At 31.1% G+C, this 15,581-nt stretch overlaps 3 protein-coding genes across 6 annotated transcripts; 1 reads left to right on the top strand and 2 right to left on the bottom strand.

Annotated features, from left to right (window-relative positions):
* Window positions 1–987: 987 nt before the first annotated feature.
* LOC101215501 (2-methylene-furan-3-one reductase) lies at window positions 988–4,382 on the top strand. Its single transcript, NM_001308839.1, is given in 4 exon segments — window positions 988–1,409; window positions 3,289–3,612; window positions 3,829–3,988; window positions 4,070–4,382. Coding segments are annotated over 4 exon segments (1,152 nt in total). The 5' UTR covers window positions 988–1,007; the 3' UTR covers window positions 4,336–4,382.
* Window positions 4,383–4,504: 122 nt separating this feature from the next.
* On the bottom strand, window positions 4,505–11,356 carry LOC101215090 (carbonic anhydrase 2). 4 transcript variants are annotated; one of them, XM_004135196.3, is made up of 9 exons: window positions 11,161–11,281; window positions 7,818–7,876; window positions 7,514–7,660; window positions 7,275–7,323; window positions 7,029–7,145; window positions 6,877–6,930; window positions 6,642–6,727; window positions 5,176–5,281; window positions 4,505–4,994 (listed from the first exon to the last, which is right to left on the bottom strand). In XM_004135196.3, the coding sequence occupies exons 1-9, from the start codon at window positions 11,212–11,214 to the stop codon at window positions 4,830–4,832; spliced, it is 837 nt and encodes a 278-aa protein (XP_004135244.2). In that variant the 5' UTR covers window positions 11,215–11,281; the 3' UTR covers window positions 4,505–4,829. The 4 variants fall into 4 exon arrangements, with proteins under 4 accessions (XP_004135244.2, XP_011655626.2, XP_011655625.2 ...); XM_011657324.2 differs by having other exon boundaries at window positions 4,830–4,994; window positions 7,818–7,872; window positions 11,161–11,356; XM_011657323.2 differs by lacking the exon at window positions 11,161–11,281 and adding an exon at window positions 8,057–8,184 and having other exon boundaries at window positions 4,830–4,994.
* A 2,165-nt stretch (window positions 11,357–13,521) lies between these two features.
* Window positions 13,522–14,121, bottom strand: LOC105435701. Its single transcript, XM_011657953.1, has one exon. It carries the CDS (start codon window positions 14,119–14,121, stop codon window positions 13,522–13,524), a length of 600 nt encoding a protein of 199 aa, XP_011656255.1.
* Between the last annotated feature and the right edge of the window lie 1,460 nt (window positions 14,122–15,581).

Here is a 15,581-nt window from a genome sequence, read left to right as displayed (position 1 = left end):
TCAAATATTCTTTTCCGTTATCCCTAACTATTACTCTTTAATTATCCGCTTGATTCTTTTTTTCAATATTTGATGTGAAAAAATAGTTAATTTATATCAAGCATCATGGATTTTATAATAAATTTGACATAAATCACAATAACAAATAAAAGTAAAACGAGCTCAACCTCCCACCTTACAACATAACACGACCTAATTAATTAGACACGGGAGAAAAGTAAAATTAGACCAAAACCAAAATTGCTCGTGTGGACTTCACTCAGGGAGGTCGAGGTCAAGATGATCCCTTTATCATCGAAAGCATGACCTTGTCTTGGAGTTTCTTGGTTACTTCATTCCAACTTATTCATACATGTTCAGATACAAAAAATCTATATATATTCATATTTAAATTTATTCACTACTTACTTTTTAAATATTTACTATACTCTTAAAATTCTTATTCTACTTAAATATGAAAGTCTATGTCACAAGTACCCTATATTACGTTCATCGAATCTTATGCAAATGTTATGTAAGAATGATAGATCAATTTTCCTCCTATTTGAAAATTTTCACACAATTAATTATGAATTCGAAATACAAAAAAAGAAAAAAGAAAAAGTATATATATATATTTATTGAGAGGTTAAAGTTAAAATACTTTATTATTATTGTTTATTATTTTATGGAAATATGAAGAATTGAAGCCAATTAACCATAGTATTGACATTGGACCGAACAGGGTCGAGGCCTGCTTCAAGTCCATGGATTTGCTTCGCCCTTTTACAATAAAAGCCCAATAATTTGGAGGCTCACGGCCCATTATTGATGTAGACATTGAATCTCAAAGGCTGAGAGGTGTGTATCCCTTTGGCTCAAGAATCTAGAACACTCTACTGGTGGGACAGGAAACAATTGGTGGTATACACCGCATCGTAACCAATACCCAATTCGTCCGAACTCGGGCAGTTTAGCGCCAACGAGGAGATAAGCCGTAGACACAATTAACTGTGAAGCCAACAACAATGGCAGCGATTCTCGCATCCACACCTTCGCAACTTAATTCTTACTGCCACTTTATCTCTTCCAAACTCTGCCCTTCTTTTTCCCTATCTCTCCGGCAAAGTAACCGGAAAACGATCGGATACTCTCCGGTTTCTTCTCGCATTCGTCTCAGAGTGTTCGCCAATTCGCAGTCGGCCCCTGCTTCCGTTGTGACGTCGGAAGTGGCTTCGGTGCCGTCGGAAATGAAGGCGTGGGTGTACGGTGAGTATGGAGGCGTTGATGTTTTGAAATTTGATAGCAGTGTATCGGTGCCTGAAGTGAAGGAGGATCAGGTTCTGATTAAGGTCGTTGCCGCGGCGCTTAACCCAGTCGATGGTAAACGGATGCTCGGGAAGTTCAAGGCCACTGATTCTCCTCTTCCGGTAACATTCTTCTTCCTCTCTTTTAGTTTTTGTTTGTATATTTTGTTTCTATCAAATCTAGCAAATTTCGATAAAAATTAATTTGGGAAGACTAAATATAATGTTATTAAAAAATATTGGAATTAAAATGTACATGGATTTGTGGTATTTTAACATCGAATTCATCATGGGATAGAATTTTATGTTTCAAGAAATTAAGTTCTCTCTTTAAATTATGCATAGCTTTTGAAATTGCGGTTAGCATTATGAAGAAAAATCTAAAGAAGGATGTTACGAATGGAAGAAAATGATTACTGTTGGTATTTAAATTTAGTTTAAAGGAGACAGAGATTTAGAGGGACATATGCATTAAAAATTAAACTTAAATCTATCGTTTTTCAAATCACTACTCTAACTGTTACATTTACTTACATTTAAGTGGAGTTCTTTAAAATTTCCTTTGTTCTTTAGTCCATCAAGTTAAAAAGAATTATCTTAGTTCTTCTACCCTTCAAATGGAACAGTTATTTTAAGAAGACACCCCAATTTGATTAATAGCTTTTCATTTATACATACTTGAGGGAAAATTGTTAAAATTGCTCAAATTCTTTATAGGAAATGCAAAATCTAGACCCCAATTCACCAATCAATCTACGATCTTATTAAATGCTTTGCTTTTTTTTCACAAGGCAGGGCTATTTTTAGTTTTACCTTAATTTGATTCTTTTTTTTTTCTTTAATACGTCAATCATGTACCTTTGTGTCTGTTTGTTGAAGGGCTTATTTCGTATGTACAAATAAAGACCGGCAGAAATCTTTATTACTTCTTCTGGAAGTAATAAAAAATATATATATTTCTATATAGAAATGTTGGATCTCTAAACTCACAGAACAGAACAGAGGATATAAATAGTAAAGGTTCTGTTGGTGGGTATTTCATCTTATCGAGTAAGAAACCATGGAGGGTGGGGTTTTCTTTAGGCATTGCATGCTGGAGTTTAAACTAAATTCTGATTGAACTTTAATCTAAAACATGTCTGTCTATATATATATTTGACATTAGGTTAGCACAATGGTTATTTACGAGACTACATTGTTATAAATTAAAACTAAAGTTATCTTAAATGTGCAGTATGTTTTTCTCTATAGTTAGAACTAGAAAATTTTAGTTTAAAAATTACTATAAGTCATGATCTTTCGTACAAGTAATAATTTAGTCTTGGAATTATAGTTTTAACGATTTGGTCTTTGTATTTTTATAACAGTTTAGTCCATAAATCTATGCAATAATTTGATTCTAATACTTTAAAATTTGTAATGATTTAATCCTTGTTATAGAAATGAATGTTCCATGCAATAATTTGATTCTAATACTTTGAAATTTGTAATGATTTAATCCTTGTTATAGAAGTCAATGTTAAAGTTTTGTAATGATTTAATCCTTGTTATAGAAATCAATGTTAAAGTTTAAGATGTCTTAGGTAATCCTTACAAAATATAGAATCTATCTCGCTAAAAAATAACATTATCTTTAATTTTAATTTTATTTTTAATATTAGAAACTAAATTTTTACAAATTTAAAATGACTAAATTGTTATATATTAGAGTTTGACTAAATTGTTTCAAAACTAATAAGAGTGTAATAACTAAATTGGTACAAACGAAAGTCTATGTATTACATGCTAATGCAGTAAAGTTGAATAGATTAAATTTATTACAAAATTGAGAGTAAAAAAGTTTAATTGGTACTTTTCATTATAAGTGTAGGAACTATAAGTGTTTTTAACCAAAAATTTGAATGTTACAAATGTTAAACAGAAGGTTGAAAATTCAATTTTAAACTAGTTTTGATCATGCTAGCTATGACATTGAACAAGGTTGTAATCGGATTATGTGCAGACAGTTCCAGGATATGATGTAGCAGGTGTGGTGGTGAAGGTGGGAAGTCAGGTGAAGGAGCTTAAAGAAGGGGACGAAGTATATGGCAACATCAACGAGAAGGCTCTCGATGGCCCCAAACAGTTCGGTTCTCTTGCAGAGTACACGGCCGTAGAAGAGAAATTATTAGCCGTAAAACCCAAGAATATTGATTTTGTTCAAGCCGCTGGATTGCCTCTTGCCATTGAAACAGCCTATGAAGGCCTCGAAAAAACCAACTTCTCTACTGGTAAATCAATCCTCGTTCTCAACGGTGCTGGTGGAGTTGGTAGCCTAGTCATTCAGGTAATTTGTCTTACATTACCATCAATAATTGAGAATATGTTTGCTTTTAATGATTTATATTGCATTTAAATGCCTAAAATTAAATATTAAATTAATTTCGAGTGTGCTTTGGAGTGATTTTATGGCTAAATCGAGGGATTTTGAAACGTTTAAGATCACTACACCAAAAATGAAATAACTCTCTCTATAACCTATCTCTGCTGTGTTCTGCTTCAGTTAGCAAAAAATGTATTTGGAGCTTCAAAAGTTGCAGCCACTGCTAGCACTGGGAAGTTAGAGTTTTTGAAAAGTTTGGGTGTCGATTTAGCCATTGACTACACTAAGGAGAACATCGAAGATTTACCCGAAAAGTTTGATGTAGTCTACGATGCAATTGGTGAGGATTTGTATCATATCCTAGTCTCGGGATTTGCCCATATTGATATCATATTCTGAGGCTCTGTTTTTTAAATGACAGGGCAGTGTGATAAGGCAGTGAAGGTAGTGAAAGAAGGTGGCAGTGTCGTAGCGCTGACCGGTGCGGTGACACCACCTGGTTTCAGATTTGTGGTTACTTCAGATGGAGCTGTTCTAAAGAAACTGAACCCCTATCTAGAAAGCGGGAAGGTCAAGCCGATTGTCGACCCGAAAGGACCGTTTTCATTCTCTCAAGTCGTAGAGGCCTTCGCGTATGTTGAAAGCAGCCGAGCCACTGGAAAAGTTGTCATACATCCAATCCCATGAAGGCATTAATCTGTGGAATATAATCTGTGAGAAACCTTTCCCAATCTTGTTCTACTCTGCAATGGCTATGTAACTTTTAGAAGTATCTAAAGGATTTCATTATTGTCTTCACTTCTTTCTATTGTTAAATGAGTATAGAATGAAATTCAATGGGCTTAATCTCAGCTAGTGCTTCCAAAAGAGAATGAAGCAAGACATTTCATTATACTTATTATTTATAACATTACAAAAGTGATGGGAATTACAGGAAACATTTCCAACAGTACAAGAGAAGTGAAAGAAAAAAGAAAACAAAAACTCTTATTGGAGGGGAAGATACAAGTAAAGCAGTTCATCCTTGCAAGTATAAATAAGTGCTTCTTCATGAGAGCCTCAGATCAAATTACAGTAGCAGAATACAGTATATAGCAGAAGAAAGGGAAGGAAACTCAAAAATAACCAATCGGCCGAGTTTGATTATTGTCGTCGGTGATGAGGTATTGTATGGTGTACTTTCAAACAGCTAGAGAAGGTGAAATATTAAAGTCAAGATTCCAAAGCTCAAAAGCTCCAGACACAAAGTTGTAATGTGCACCCCTTATGAACAGTCGCTTGTTGACCACAGCTTCTCTTACAAAAGGATATGACAGTAAGTTTCCAAGTGAAACATTCACAGCCTCCTGCAAATTATACATTAATGTTTATTATTACAAGGAGTCATACAAAAAAATATATATATATAAAGAGAGAGAACAAACTTCTAGAATTCACATGGTTCTTCTGTAGGACAAAAATTTAGCACCACGAGAGTACAATAAATGAAGGGACTATCAAAATTTATCGGTTTTGTATATAAATTACCTTTTCGCAGTTTGTGCATTTGTCCTCAAAACTCAAATCTGTGCAATCTGATTGGGTCTTGTTTTTGGCAGGTGTGCAAATTTTCACCCAATTCTCAATGAAATCACTGTAAGTTGAAGGAATTATGTTACTTTTGCTTTAATAAGGCAAATCCCAAGACACATCTTCCACTTGGAATCAACAAGCGGTAAAATGGACTTCTCTTATCCAGGCTGATATATAGGTTAAAAAAAAACAGAAACAAAAAGTGGGTTTTATAATGGAGAAATCCCCACAAAGTTGCAAAGAAAAGTAGTTATAAATGACTCTTTTAGGGCCAAAAAGAAAAAGAGTGATCTGTAAAGTAAAAGACAAAAGGTGGGAAGTAAAGGAATTGTACTTATCAATCTGCACTAAACAATAAATTGCAATTTATAAAATTTGGTTCCTCCAAGAATATGGTACCACCAGAGTGGAAAGGTTGAAGAGATTTTCATTGAGAAAGAGTGTATTCATTCCTATGTCATTCAGTTACTCCATTAAAAGCCAACCCTAAACCCTAAACCCACAACCCACTGTTCTTAATTATTTATTTTACCAAACTTCACATTGGAAGAACTCATCTAACCCTACTTCCCACCTAACTTTTATTTATTTAATATGTGCATTCTGTATTACAAGTGGGTCAAAATAAATTTACTCTTTTCGATAACTTTAACTTAATTAAGTTTGTCTTGTTCCTTAAGTTATAAGTTTAGGTTATTATCCTATTTGGTTTCACGATATAAAAAAGGTTTATGAACCTTTACATATTGAAATTTTTAAAAAGTAACCGATCTAAGTTTATCTAAAGAAAACCATAAATATATAATTTTAGGGTTTGCTATACGTAAAAATAAAATATGTTGGGGGATTTTGAAAATGGTAAATTATCTTTATTACATTCAAAATTACTATGAAACTTTATCTAAATAACTTAAATTTAATTTAATACCCAAGTTGATTTTTTTTTGACAATAAATAACATTTTCAAATGTAATTTTAACTAAATATTTTTAAAAATAATAAAATAAATTAAAATATTTATAAATTATAGCAAAATCTTAGATTTTATCATCATAAATTAATATTTGTGTTGCTATTTATTAATATAACTGATAAAAATACATCGGTTATCAATGTTTGTAAATCTAGAAATTGTGCAATATATTATAAATATTTTTAAATTTACAATTTTCTTTTCAAAAATTTATAAAAAGACAAAATTCTCTCCAACATGATTTTACCATAAAGTCTAAATATTTTTATCACTTTTCAATTTTTGACGATATCTTTTTAGAATAAAAATTATTTTGAGGGACAACTACTCCAATTCTTTTTTTTTTTAATGAAATATTTTTTTCAAAATAAAAGACTACCTGACCCCTAAATTATTATTTTTAGAGAAAAAAAAAACATGAAAGAGAGAGAGAGAGAAAGGAACTTGCCTGGAAATGGCCCCATCATCAGGAATGGACATGAGACCCTTAATGCCACCACAGCAACTATGTCCAATCACCACTATATTCTCCACCTATTTTCATATTCAATTCATCATTTATTTAAATAATCATAACCACACATTTCCAATAAAATGGGGGAGGTCATTATTAATTAAAATATTTAATACCACTATATTCCAATAATAATGATAATAATAATAATATACAAAACCTTTCTTACCTTAAGATGCAATATTGCATATTCGATTGCAGCCCCAGCCCCTGAATATTTTGTCTACAAATACCAAAACCATATTATTAATAATAACTTCTAAAACTTTATATTATAATTTAATTAAATGGATAACAAAAGAGTGAGAGAGAGAAGGGAACCTTGTCAAATGGTGGAACCATGTTGGCAATATTACGAACCATAAAGGCCTCCCCAGGTTGAAAGTTCAATATGTGCGAAGGGCAAACTCGGGAATCCGAACACGCAAACACCAAAAACTACATTTACACGTGTATATCTGTTATTCGCCTTTTCTCTCTTCCCATTCAACTATCTTATCTATTCCATTCCCTTATCAATTATATCATACCCTATACTAACTTTCTCATTTTGTAAAATTCCTTTACCTTTGGGCTTTGCCCTTTCGCCAGTGCACCATACAACTCTGGATTTGTCCTGGGGAACACCAAAAGCAATTTTAATTCCTTTTTTTTTACTTTTACCATTTATCGTCAATAAGCAGGATGGTGATAACATAAGGGCAAACAGATTCATTATCAAATCATGATTATAATGGAAGCATATTCGAGACAGAAAGCAAAATAATCAAAGGACTGAAGCACGGAAGCACGGAACTTAAACGTACTCGAATTTGGATTTCTTGAAATGGGTGAACCCGGTTTTGATTCTATCAACCGGGTCGAATCCATTTGAACACGCGCTGCTTCCGGCTAATTCAGCGGTTATTTGCCGGATCTTTGCGGCGGCAGCATCCTGAAGATCAGCTTTCTCACTACACATTTCAAAACGGAAACCGTTACGGAAACACAATCAATATAATTCGGGTCCGTCCTACTTGGTGGGCCGCCCGCCGCGCTAATACCGGTGGTCGGATTTATACAATTTAACGCGGACTGAAGGGATGGATATAGAAGGAAATGGATCGGTACCTGAGAAGCTTTGAAAGTCCGGCGATTGCTTCCTCGTAGGACTCTTGCGCCATGTCTTCCTGATAATTTCAAATCAGTCCTCAAAATAATTTTTTTAAAAAAATAAAGAGATCGATCGTCGGTGAAGGATGATTTTCAGCTCATGGTTTTTTGTTAGGATGAGAAATCATGCAAAATCAAGAGAATTATGATGAGGATCCAAAAATTAACAAGGCAAAGAAGGGAATTGATGAACAAACCTTTTGAATTGAGAGTGAAAATCTGAGAATTTATGGGATTATTAATGTTTTGTAGCTAAAGAGAGTCCAATATATATAATGGAGGCAACAAGAAATCGATGACATTAAATAAATAAATGACCCAATTGGGCATTTTCTTATTTACAAGCCATGGACATACATGTGTATATAATTTTTTTTAAGATAATGGGAAAATGACGTTGGAAAAAGCTTATACTTTTTAATTTTCTAAGTCTTCCTTCTTTTGGCCTCTTTGCAAAATTTAATTAATCATTATTTACACGTAATTCCAACATACTATAATCAGCATGTAATTATACGTATTAATTCGAATACAAAGTTTTAAATTTAAAGAGGGAGTCAAGCAGTAATAAATTTTAAAAAATGGAATTTAATTTGGAATTATCCAAATTCGAAAAGGGAAAGATGTGATTTTGATGGGTGTGATTGCAATTGTGCTAAAAACTTTCAATGGTGTGAATGAGAAAGGTTTGAGTTAATCACAGCCATGGATTGGAGAATAATTTGGATGGATGAAGGGCTGTGATTTATGTGATAGTTTGGACCCGAAATGATGAAGTGAAGTGGTGGAGGAGAGTCAACGTCGATGGCGCCAATGCCGGTGGGATTAGTTGACGAGTCTACGTTAATACAACCGTTGGATGACCGCCATGTGTCCACATCGTAACATGTGACTATTAATTAAATTAAATTCAAATAAAATGTAAACTATACAAACTATATGAATATATATAGGAATAAGACATCTCTACCTTACCTGTTACACATATTAAACAAATACATACTTTTTCATTAAACATCTCTACACCTTCCAAAATTAATATAACAAAACATACACCAAACTGATTTTACATAGAGGAATTTAAAGTCAAAAGTAAAACCAAACTTTGGTTGTTTTAGTCTTATATGATATCATAAAAATTGTCAAACATTGGGGGCCATTTTGTGAATGGAATTCCTCAAAGTTAACTCTACTTTTCCTCAAAGGGTCAGGGAATTGGAAAGGTCATGATATATTTTAAGGAAAGTAGACCTTCATAGTTGAAGAAAAAATAATTGTTGTTTGACTCTATCTAATTTATTATAATGCCAACGTTTTAATTATAATTATTGTTGTTTTCTGGGAATATATAAAAGGAATAATGTCAAATACTTTCTTTTATGTTTTAACAAAACTTTAATTATTGTGTAGTTAAATTATCAACATTCGTTTTTTTTCAAATATAATAGTTGTTTTGTTCATTAAACTATGTTCATTGTTAATTATTGGATACATAATATTTCTCTCTTCTACTTTAAATTTGGTTAACTTTATGGTTTAAATTAGAGGGAAATTGATAGGTTTTTATATATGGGGTAAAAGCATTGCACAATTTTTCCAAAAAAAGAAAACAAAACAGGTAATGATGTTTAACTAAGGCCTAAATTATAAACATATATTAGATTAAAAATCAAATTGAAGGTTGAGTCTGAAAATAATGAGAATTAATTGTTAAGAAAAAATCATAAGAATTGAATTGAAAATTTCAAAAGCACAAATTCTATAATTAGAAAATAAATATTGAAAAAGTGGAGGATGCATAAAAGAGTTGAAATATTTCTAAAAAAAACAAACCAAAAGCCACTAAATTAATTGACATATAGATGTGTTGGCGATTAAATGATATTTATTTGAATTATTTGTTGTTTATGTTATAAAAATATTTATGAAAATCGAGTTGATAAACAATTATATTATATTAAGAATTTTTTAAATTAACAAAATTATCAATTGTTATCTTAAAAGGGATCAAATCACCCCAATAAATGGAACTATGATAAACATAAATCTCAATTGGAAAAAAGTTTAGTCTCTTTCTAGATAATATTTTTTATAATATATAAATGTTGAAGAGTAATCCAAAATTATTGGTTGATTAGTCTTGTCAAATCAATGTTTCAAAGCTTTGAATTAAGTTACTTTACATCATACACTTTATTCAAGTAATTAATTATAATTATAAAATGATAATTAACTTATAAGCTTTTAAGTTACTAGATATTTCTCTTTATAATTAATAATTCAAAGAATATTGTGTTTTAAAAAATTAATAGAATCACAAAAGTACCTCTTAATATAATCCCTCAATTATATTATTTATTTAGTAAGATACCCATATGATTAATTGTCCTTTTTTTTCTATTGAAAAATAAATAAATAAATAAATAAAAATAAAAAGAGAAAATTAGCTTTATTCTTTTATATTAGCTGTTGGATGTAGAAGAAAAATAAAAACCAAAGTTTATGATTAATTTAGAGCTAAATATTCCATATCTTATAAAGTCTCCTTCTCACATTCCATAGTTGTCCCATTTTGTCCAACAACTCTTGAAAACAGAGATGAGTTTTGTTCTACAAATATTTGTTTAAATTACACTGTCAAAACAAACAACCGATAATGAACTATAATAGTTCATGTTTGGAGTATAAAATTTTTAAGTAGGAGTTATAATAGTTTGTATTTGAGGTGTAAACTATTTTTATTTGAATAGTTAAACAGAGAGGATGAGTAAAAAAAAATAGTTTACTAAGTTGTACACATCGTTATTATAATTGGTGTCACGAACTATAATAAACCACTTCATCAACTTCTAGTTGGTACACAATACTAAGTAGGTAAAAACAAATTTAATAATATATCACTAACACTCTCCTTCACTCATGAGCTTGAGAAAGGCCGAACAAGTGAGAATGAATGAATATTAACTGAAAAGGAAATAACATTGCAAGAGCTTGAATTTAGGACATTCTGAAACAACATGGTCTAGTATCATTTTAAATTACCAATCAACCTAAAAGTTTAAGAACCTAATGGACAAAACAAAGTCTCTAGAGATTCATTCTCTCACCCCACAACTATAGTCATTAGTTAGATTTCATAGCTTCACCAACAACATTAATTAATTTGGTAATTTGACAACTCAGAACAAAAGGTGTGAAATTGATAAGATATTTAGAAGCAGAAGGTCCATTGCTATTGTTAGAACAAAAGTAAAGAGATAAAGAGAGGAAGAGAGGAGGAGAGAGAGATTATATTCCTTACCGAAACTTTGGCAGAACAGCAAATGAGGATGCAATTTTTAAAGGTAGGAGCCATTACTTGCAATGCCCTTTGCTTAGTTTCTTCCTCTTCTAGCAATGAAATTCAAGACAAAGCTTTCTGTAAATACAAGAAGGAAGAATTAGGAAATTAAACTGGAAGAGCAGAAAACAAACAAACAAACAAACAATATATTAGAAAGAAAGAAAAAAAAATCAATTGGGATAGAGAAAGGAAAGGGATGGATGAGGTGAGAATTAAAAAGTGGAAATATGACTGCTCATTTTCTTTTTGTTATCTTTTTCTTTTTATGGATTAGAATCCCATGTTCCATATTCCTCTTCAAACTCATCCTCAACCAAACAATATAATAAAAACAACCAATGCATAATTTCTTTTTGTTGGGTTCTGTTTTTCATTTTTATATACTGTCAAAATATTATATTTTTTGTGGAGTTATATAGTTTTTGTATTAATTATGACAAACAATGAATGTAATGAAATAAAGCCAAATAAATAGAATAAGGTAGAGTGATGAGGGTAATGGACCATGGTTTATGTTGCTATCGATTTTTTCTTAATCAATACCTTACATTATATTATTATAGAAAAAAAATCTAGATTATGTTTACGTTTGTGCCACCCAAATGATATACAATATCGATGGTAAGAAAATGGAGGGAGAATTCAAATATATTACTTTGAAAGATGAATGTAATTGGTATCTAACTAGAATATTTGTGGCTATTTTTTATTAAATGAAACCGAGTTATTATTTTTCAAAATTACTATTTGAATTTGATCATACACTTTAAATTCTTAATAATCAATCAGTTTATTATATGAATGGGCATAAAATATAAAGCATTGACAACATAGTCAAAGGTTTACATTGGAGAGTAGAGTAGGAATAGAAACCATTAGCCTCAACAAACCAACTCAAAAGAATGGGCAAAGGCCCATTGTGAAAAATAGATTGAAATACAAAACCATCCCATGGGATATCTTAATAAATACTTTGATAACGTGTAATTATTCTAGGAGTAATAACTAAGTATATATTAATATTTTTTTAAAAAGTGTAAATATAGACAATTTTATTAATTATAGACTTTATCAACTCTTATTCGATAGATAGGTGCACATGGGTTGGATTGGGTCGGATAAATTTTTTGGACCAACCAAATTTTTAGCTTAGACGAGTTGGTAACCCAAATAAACAAATAAGATCTCCATCCCAACCCTCCAAATTGGTTGAGTTGGGTTGTCCAGCTATTTATTTATTTTCTTTTTTTAAAGTATATTATTTATTAACTTAAATTTGTCTATAACTAAACTTTCATAAAATTCAAATGTTAAATATCATATTTAACGCATCTATTACAAACTTGGAAGAAAACTTCACAATAACATGTATGAATTATAATATTTATAAGTTGTAATATATATTTTAATAATATTAGAAATTCGATTTGGGTTGAGTCAACCCAAATTTTAAAAAATATGTAACCCGAATCCAAACCAATCCGAAAAAAAACATAAAAGAAAATTAATCCAACCCACCTAGATTAGGTAGTCCGAATTGTTCATCGAATTATCTAATAATAAAATTTTGTTATATTTACATTCTTTTATATATAAAAAAAAAGTTGGTAAATGCTAATATTTTGCATCTAATTAGTATATTTATAACCATGAGTGTGAAAGAAAATATTAATACCATCCATAAAATGACTATAATGAGTTAACTACTACAATCAGTTCATTAAACTTTGATCGTGGCTTAATAAGACTTGATTCAATTGGTATAGAGTAAGATGAGCTCAAGAGCAAAAAAAAACAAGAGTGAAAAATAAATACAAAGTAATACACAACATTGGTAACCAATTACAAAGGCAAAGTGACATGAAATATTAAGCAATTGTTAAGTTATTTGTTATAAAATGTACATGTCTAATCAATGATAATTCTTATGGAAATTGCAATATTTTTCCATAGCTATCCTATATTGAAAATGTCGAAAATACGTACTTAAAAATGAGAATGATAAGACTTGTTCATATCTAACCCTATTGCAAAAGCCACAATAAATTCTTCATCTGCCAACACCAAACACACTCACCAGATGAACATAAGGCCACCAAGTGCAACAAAATTATTCGTTAAATTCTGAGATCCAATACAGTACGTTAAAATTAGTTAGTTTAAACTTTAATACAAATTTGAGATTTTTAAAATCTCAATCTCCAACAAAAACAAACTACAAATATATAAACAAAACAAAAGAAAATGAAGGAATGAATGAATGAATAAATAGATAAAAATTCTTAATGTAATCTTTTTTTTTTTTTTTTGAAGAAGAGGCTAAAAGTTTCTGTTTAAACCATTAGGAGCAGTGAAAAATCCCATTAAATTACTTCTGTACGGCAGATACGATTTCCGTTTATTCACTTCATTTTCCGCTCTGTTCCTCGCGTAATGCCGTTCGTGATAATACGATGCCGTTTCATTCTGCTGCTTCTTCTTCTTCTTCGTCTTCTTCTCCGCCTTCTCTCCGCTTCCTGACGAAGCGCTTCTCAAAAACAGAAACGCCTCCTCCTTCCCTTCACTACTGCTCCGTCGAATCTTATCCCCGAACCGCCACAGCTTCGAAAACCCCGTCGAATAGCTCTTCTTCCCTAGCACCGGCGCCGGCGCCGTCGTCGTCGAAGCCCTAGTCTGAGGAATCTCAGTGAATTCTTCGACGAACAGGTTCTTCAACTGAGACGTCGTTCCGTTGACATCGTCGGATAAAATCCGTTGATCAAAGAGGGGAAAGACAGGGCGTATCTGGCCGTTGAGGAAGGCATCTTCGGCACGGATAGGGGAGCCATCGGGGTTTAGACAAACGAAAGAAAAATCATCAAGAACTTCGTTGTCATCTGATTGCCCATTAGGGCTAGATTCGTTGGGTCGTTGCTGCATTGGAATGTCAAATTAGGGATTGTGAGGAAGGGGGGAATTGGGGAATGGATTTTAAAAGAGATTAATAAGAAGATAACATAGGAGGAGGTGGTGGAGTGGACGGGGAAGCCGAGAAAAGGAGGCAAAGCCGCGTATTGTGTAAGGTATTAAATCTCAATCCCATTCCCAACAATACTATTTTGCTTTCCTTTGCTTTGCTTTTCATTCACATCTCCAACTTTACCTTTGACCACTTTTATTTTCATTATTTCTTATTACCTACAAAAACAAAATATATCATACATTAAAATATTCCAAAACTTTACAATTACCATTCAAAAATTAATTATTTTTTTTGAATTAGATGAAAATTACTCTAGTCGTTTTTAATTGAGTGTAAGTAATTAGAGAAGTAAAAACTGATCTCGAACTAACCATATTCGGTTGGGTCGATTTAACACTCAAAAATATTATTTGAAAATTTTCGATTTGAAACTTTTTGAACGACTTGATTTTTCGGTCTATCATTCTCATTTCTGGTGAAGTTAATAACAGTTTGATTTTTCGGTCTATAAGAATTTCTCACTCATGGTGAAGTTAACATTGTAGCTTTCTTTAATAAAAAAACAAATGACATATTTTAAAGAGATGTGTAGTTTATTGAGTTGGATATTTTTTAGTTTTTCTTTATCTTGATATTATAATATCTAACATGTTTTTTAATGACTTATGGCTTTTCCAAATGAACCTTCCATTAACATCTATTAGTTGGATCTATAAATTCATTTTGCTTGTTAAAAAGGATATAAAAAAATTAAGGATTATTTGATCCATTGAGTGGAGTTAATAAGTCAATAAGTTAAAGTAGTTGTCTAATGAAGTTTTTCCGTGGATATAAAGTCATTCGATAAACGTGTAAAATGAAAAATATGAAATTTATGAGTAAATATGAAAAACATACCAAAGAGAGGAAGAAGAATATTTACATATATTGCCGTGTAAAGATTGGATTAATATTTTAAAATTAGAAAATAAACGATAAAATGAAATTGACCTCAAGAGTTCAACCACCAAATGTTAGCATATAGATTGAATTATATAATTACAAATGCAAATGCACCAAACTCATTGTATTAGGTTTGATTAATCTTCTCAAGCGTCCAAGATTGACTTAGATAAAAGCACTCAAAGTTGGAAAAAGAAAGAGGAATGAAAGAAATTGAAGCAAAAATGTGACAACATTTGGGAATGACACTTTTGTTTTTAGACAAATTCAATGGTAAAACACTTTGAATTAGTTTTTTAGTTGTAATTTGGAAAAGTTAGATATTTAGTAATGATGTCTTGGAAAGATTTGTACTGATGTTAAACTATTGAAAAGACAACAATACAATACTATAAACTAATAATTTAAATTAAGAATTTCTAAATTGGTGGTGACAGTCGTTTAAGTTGACAACTAAAATCTCTAAATGTTTATC

Source organism: Cucumis sativus, chromosome 5, assembly GCF_000004075.3.
Source record: "Cucumis sativus cultivar 9930 chromosome 5, Cucumber_9930_V3, whole genome shotgun sequence".
NCBI classification, from domain to species: Eukaryota; Viridiplantae; Streptophyta; class Magnoliopsida; order Cucurbitales; family Cucurbitaceae; genus Cucumis; species Cucumis sativus.
This window is presented reverse-complemented; position numbering and strand designations above follow the sequence as displayed.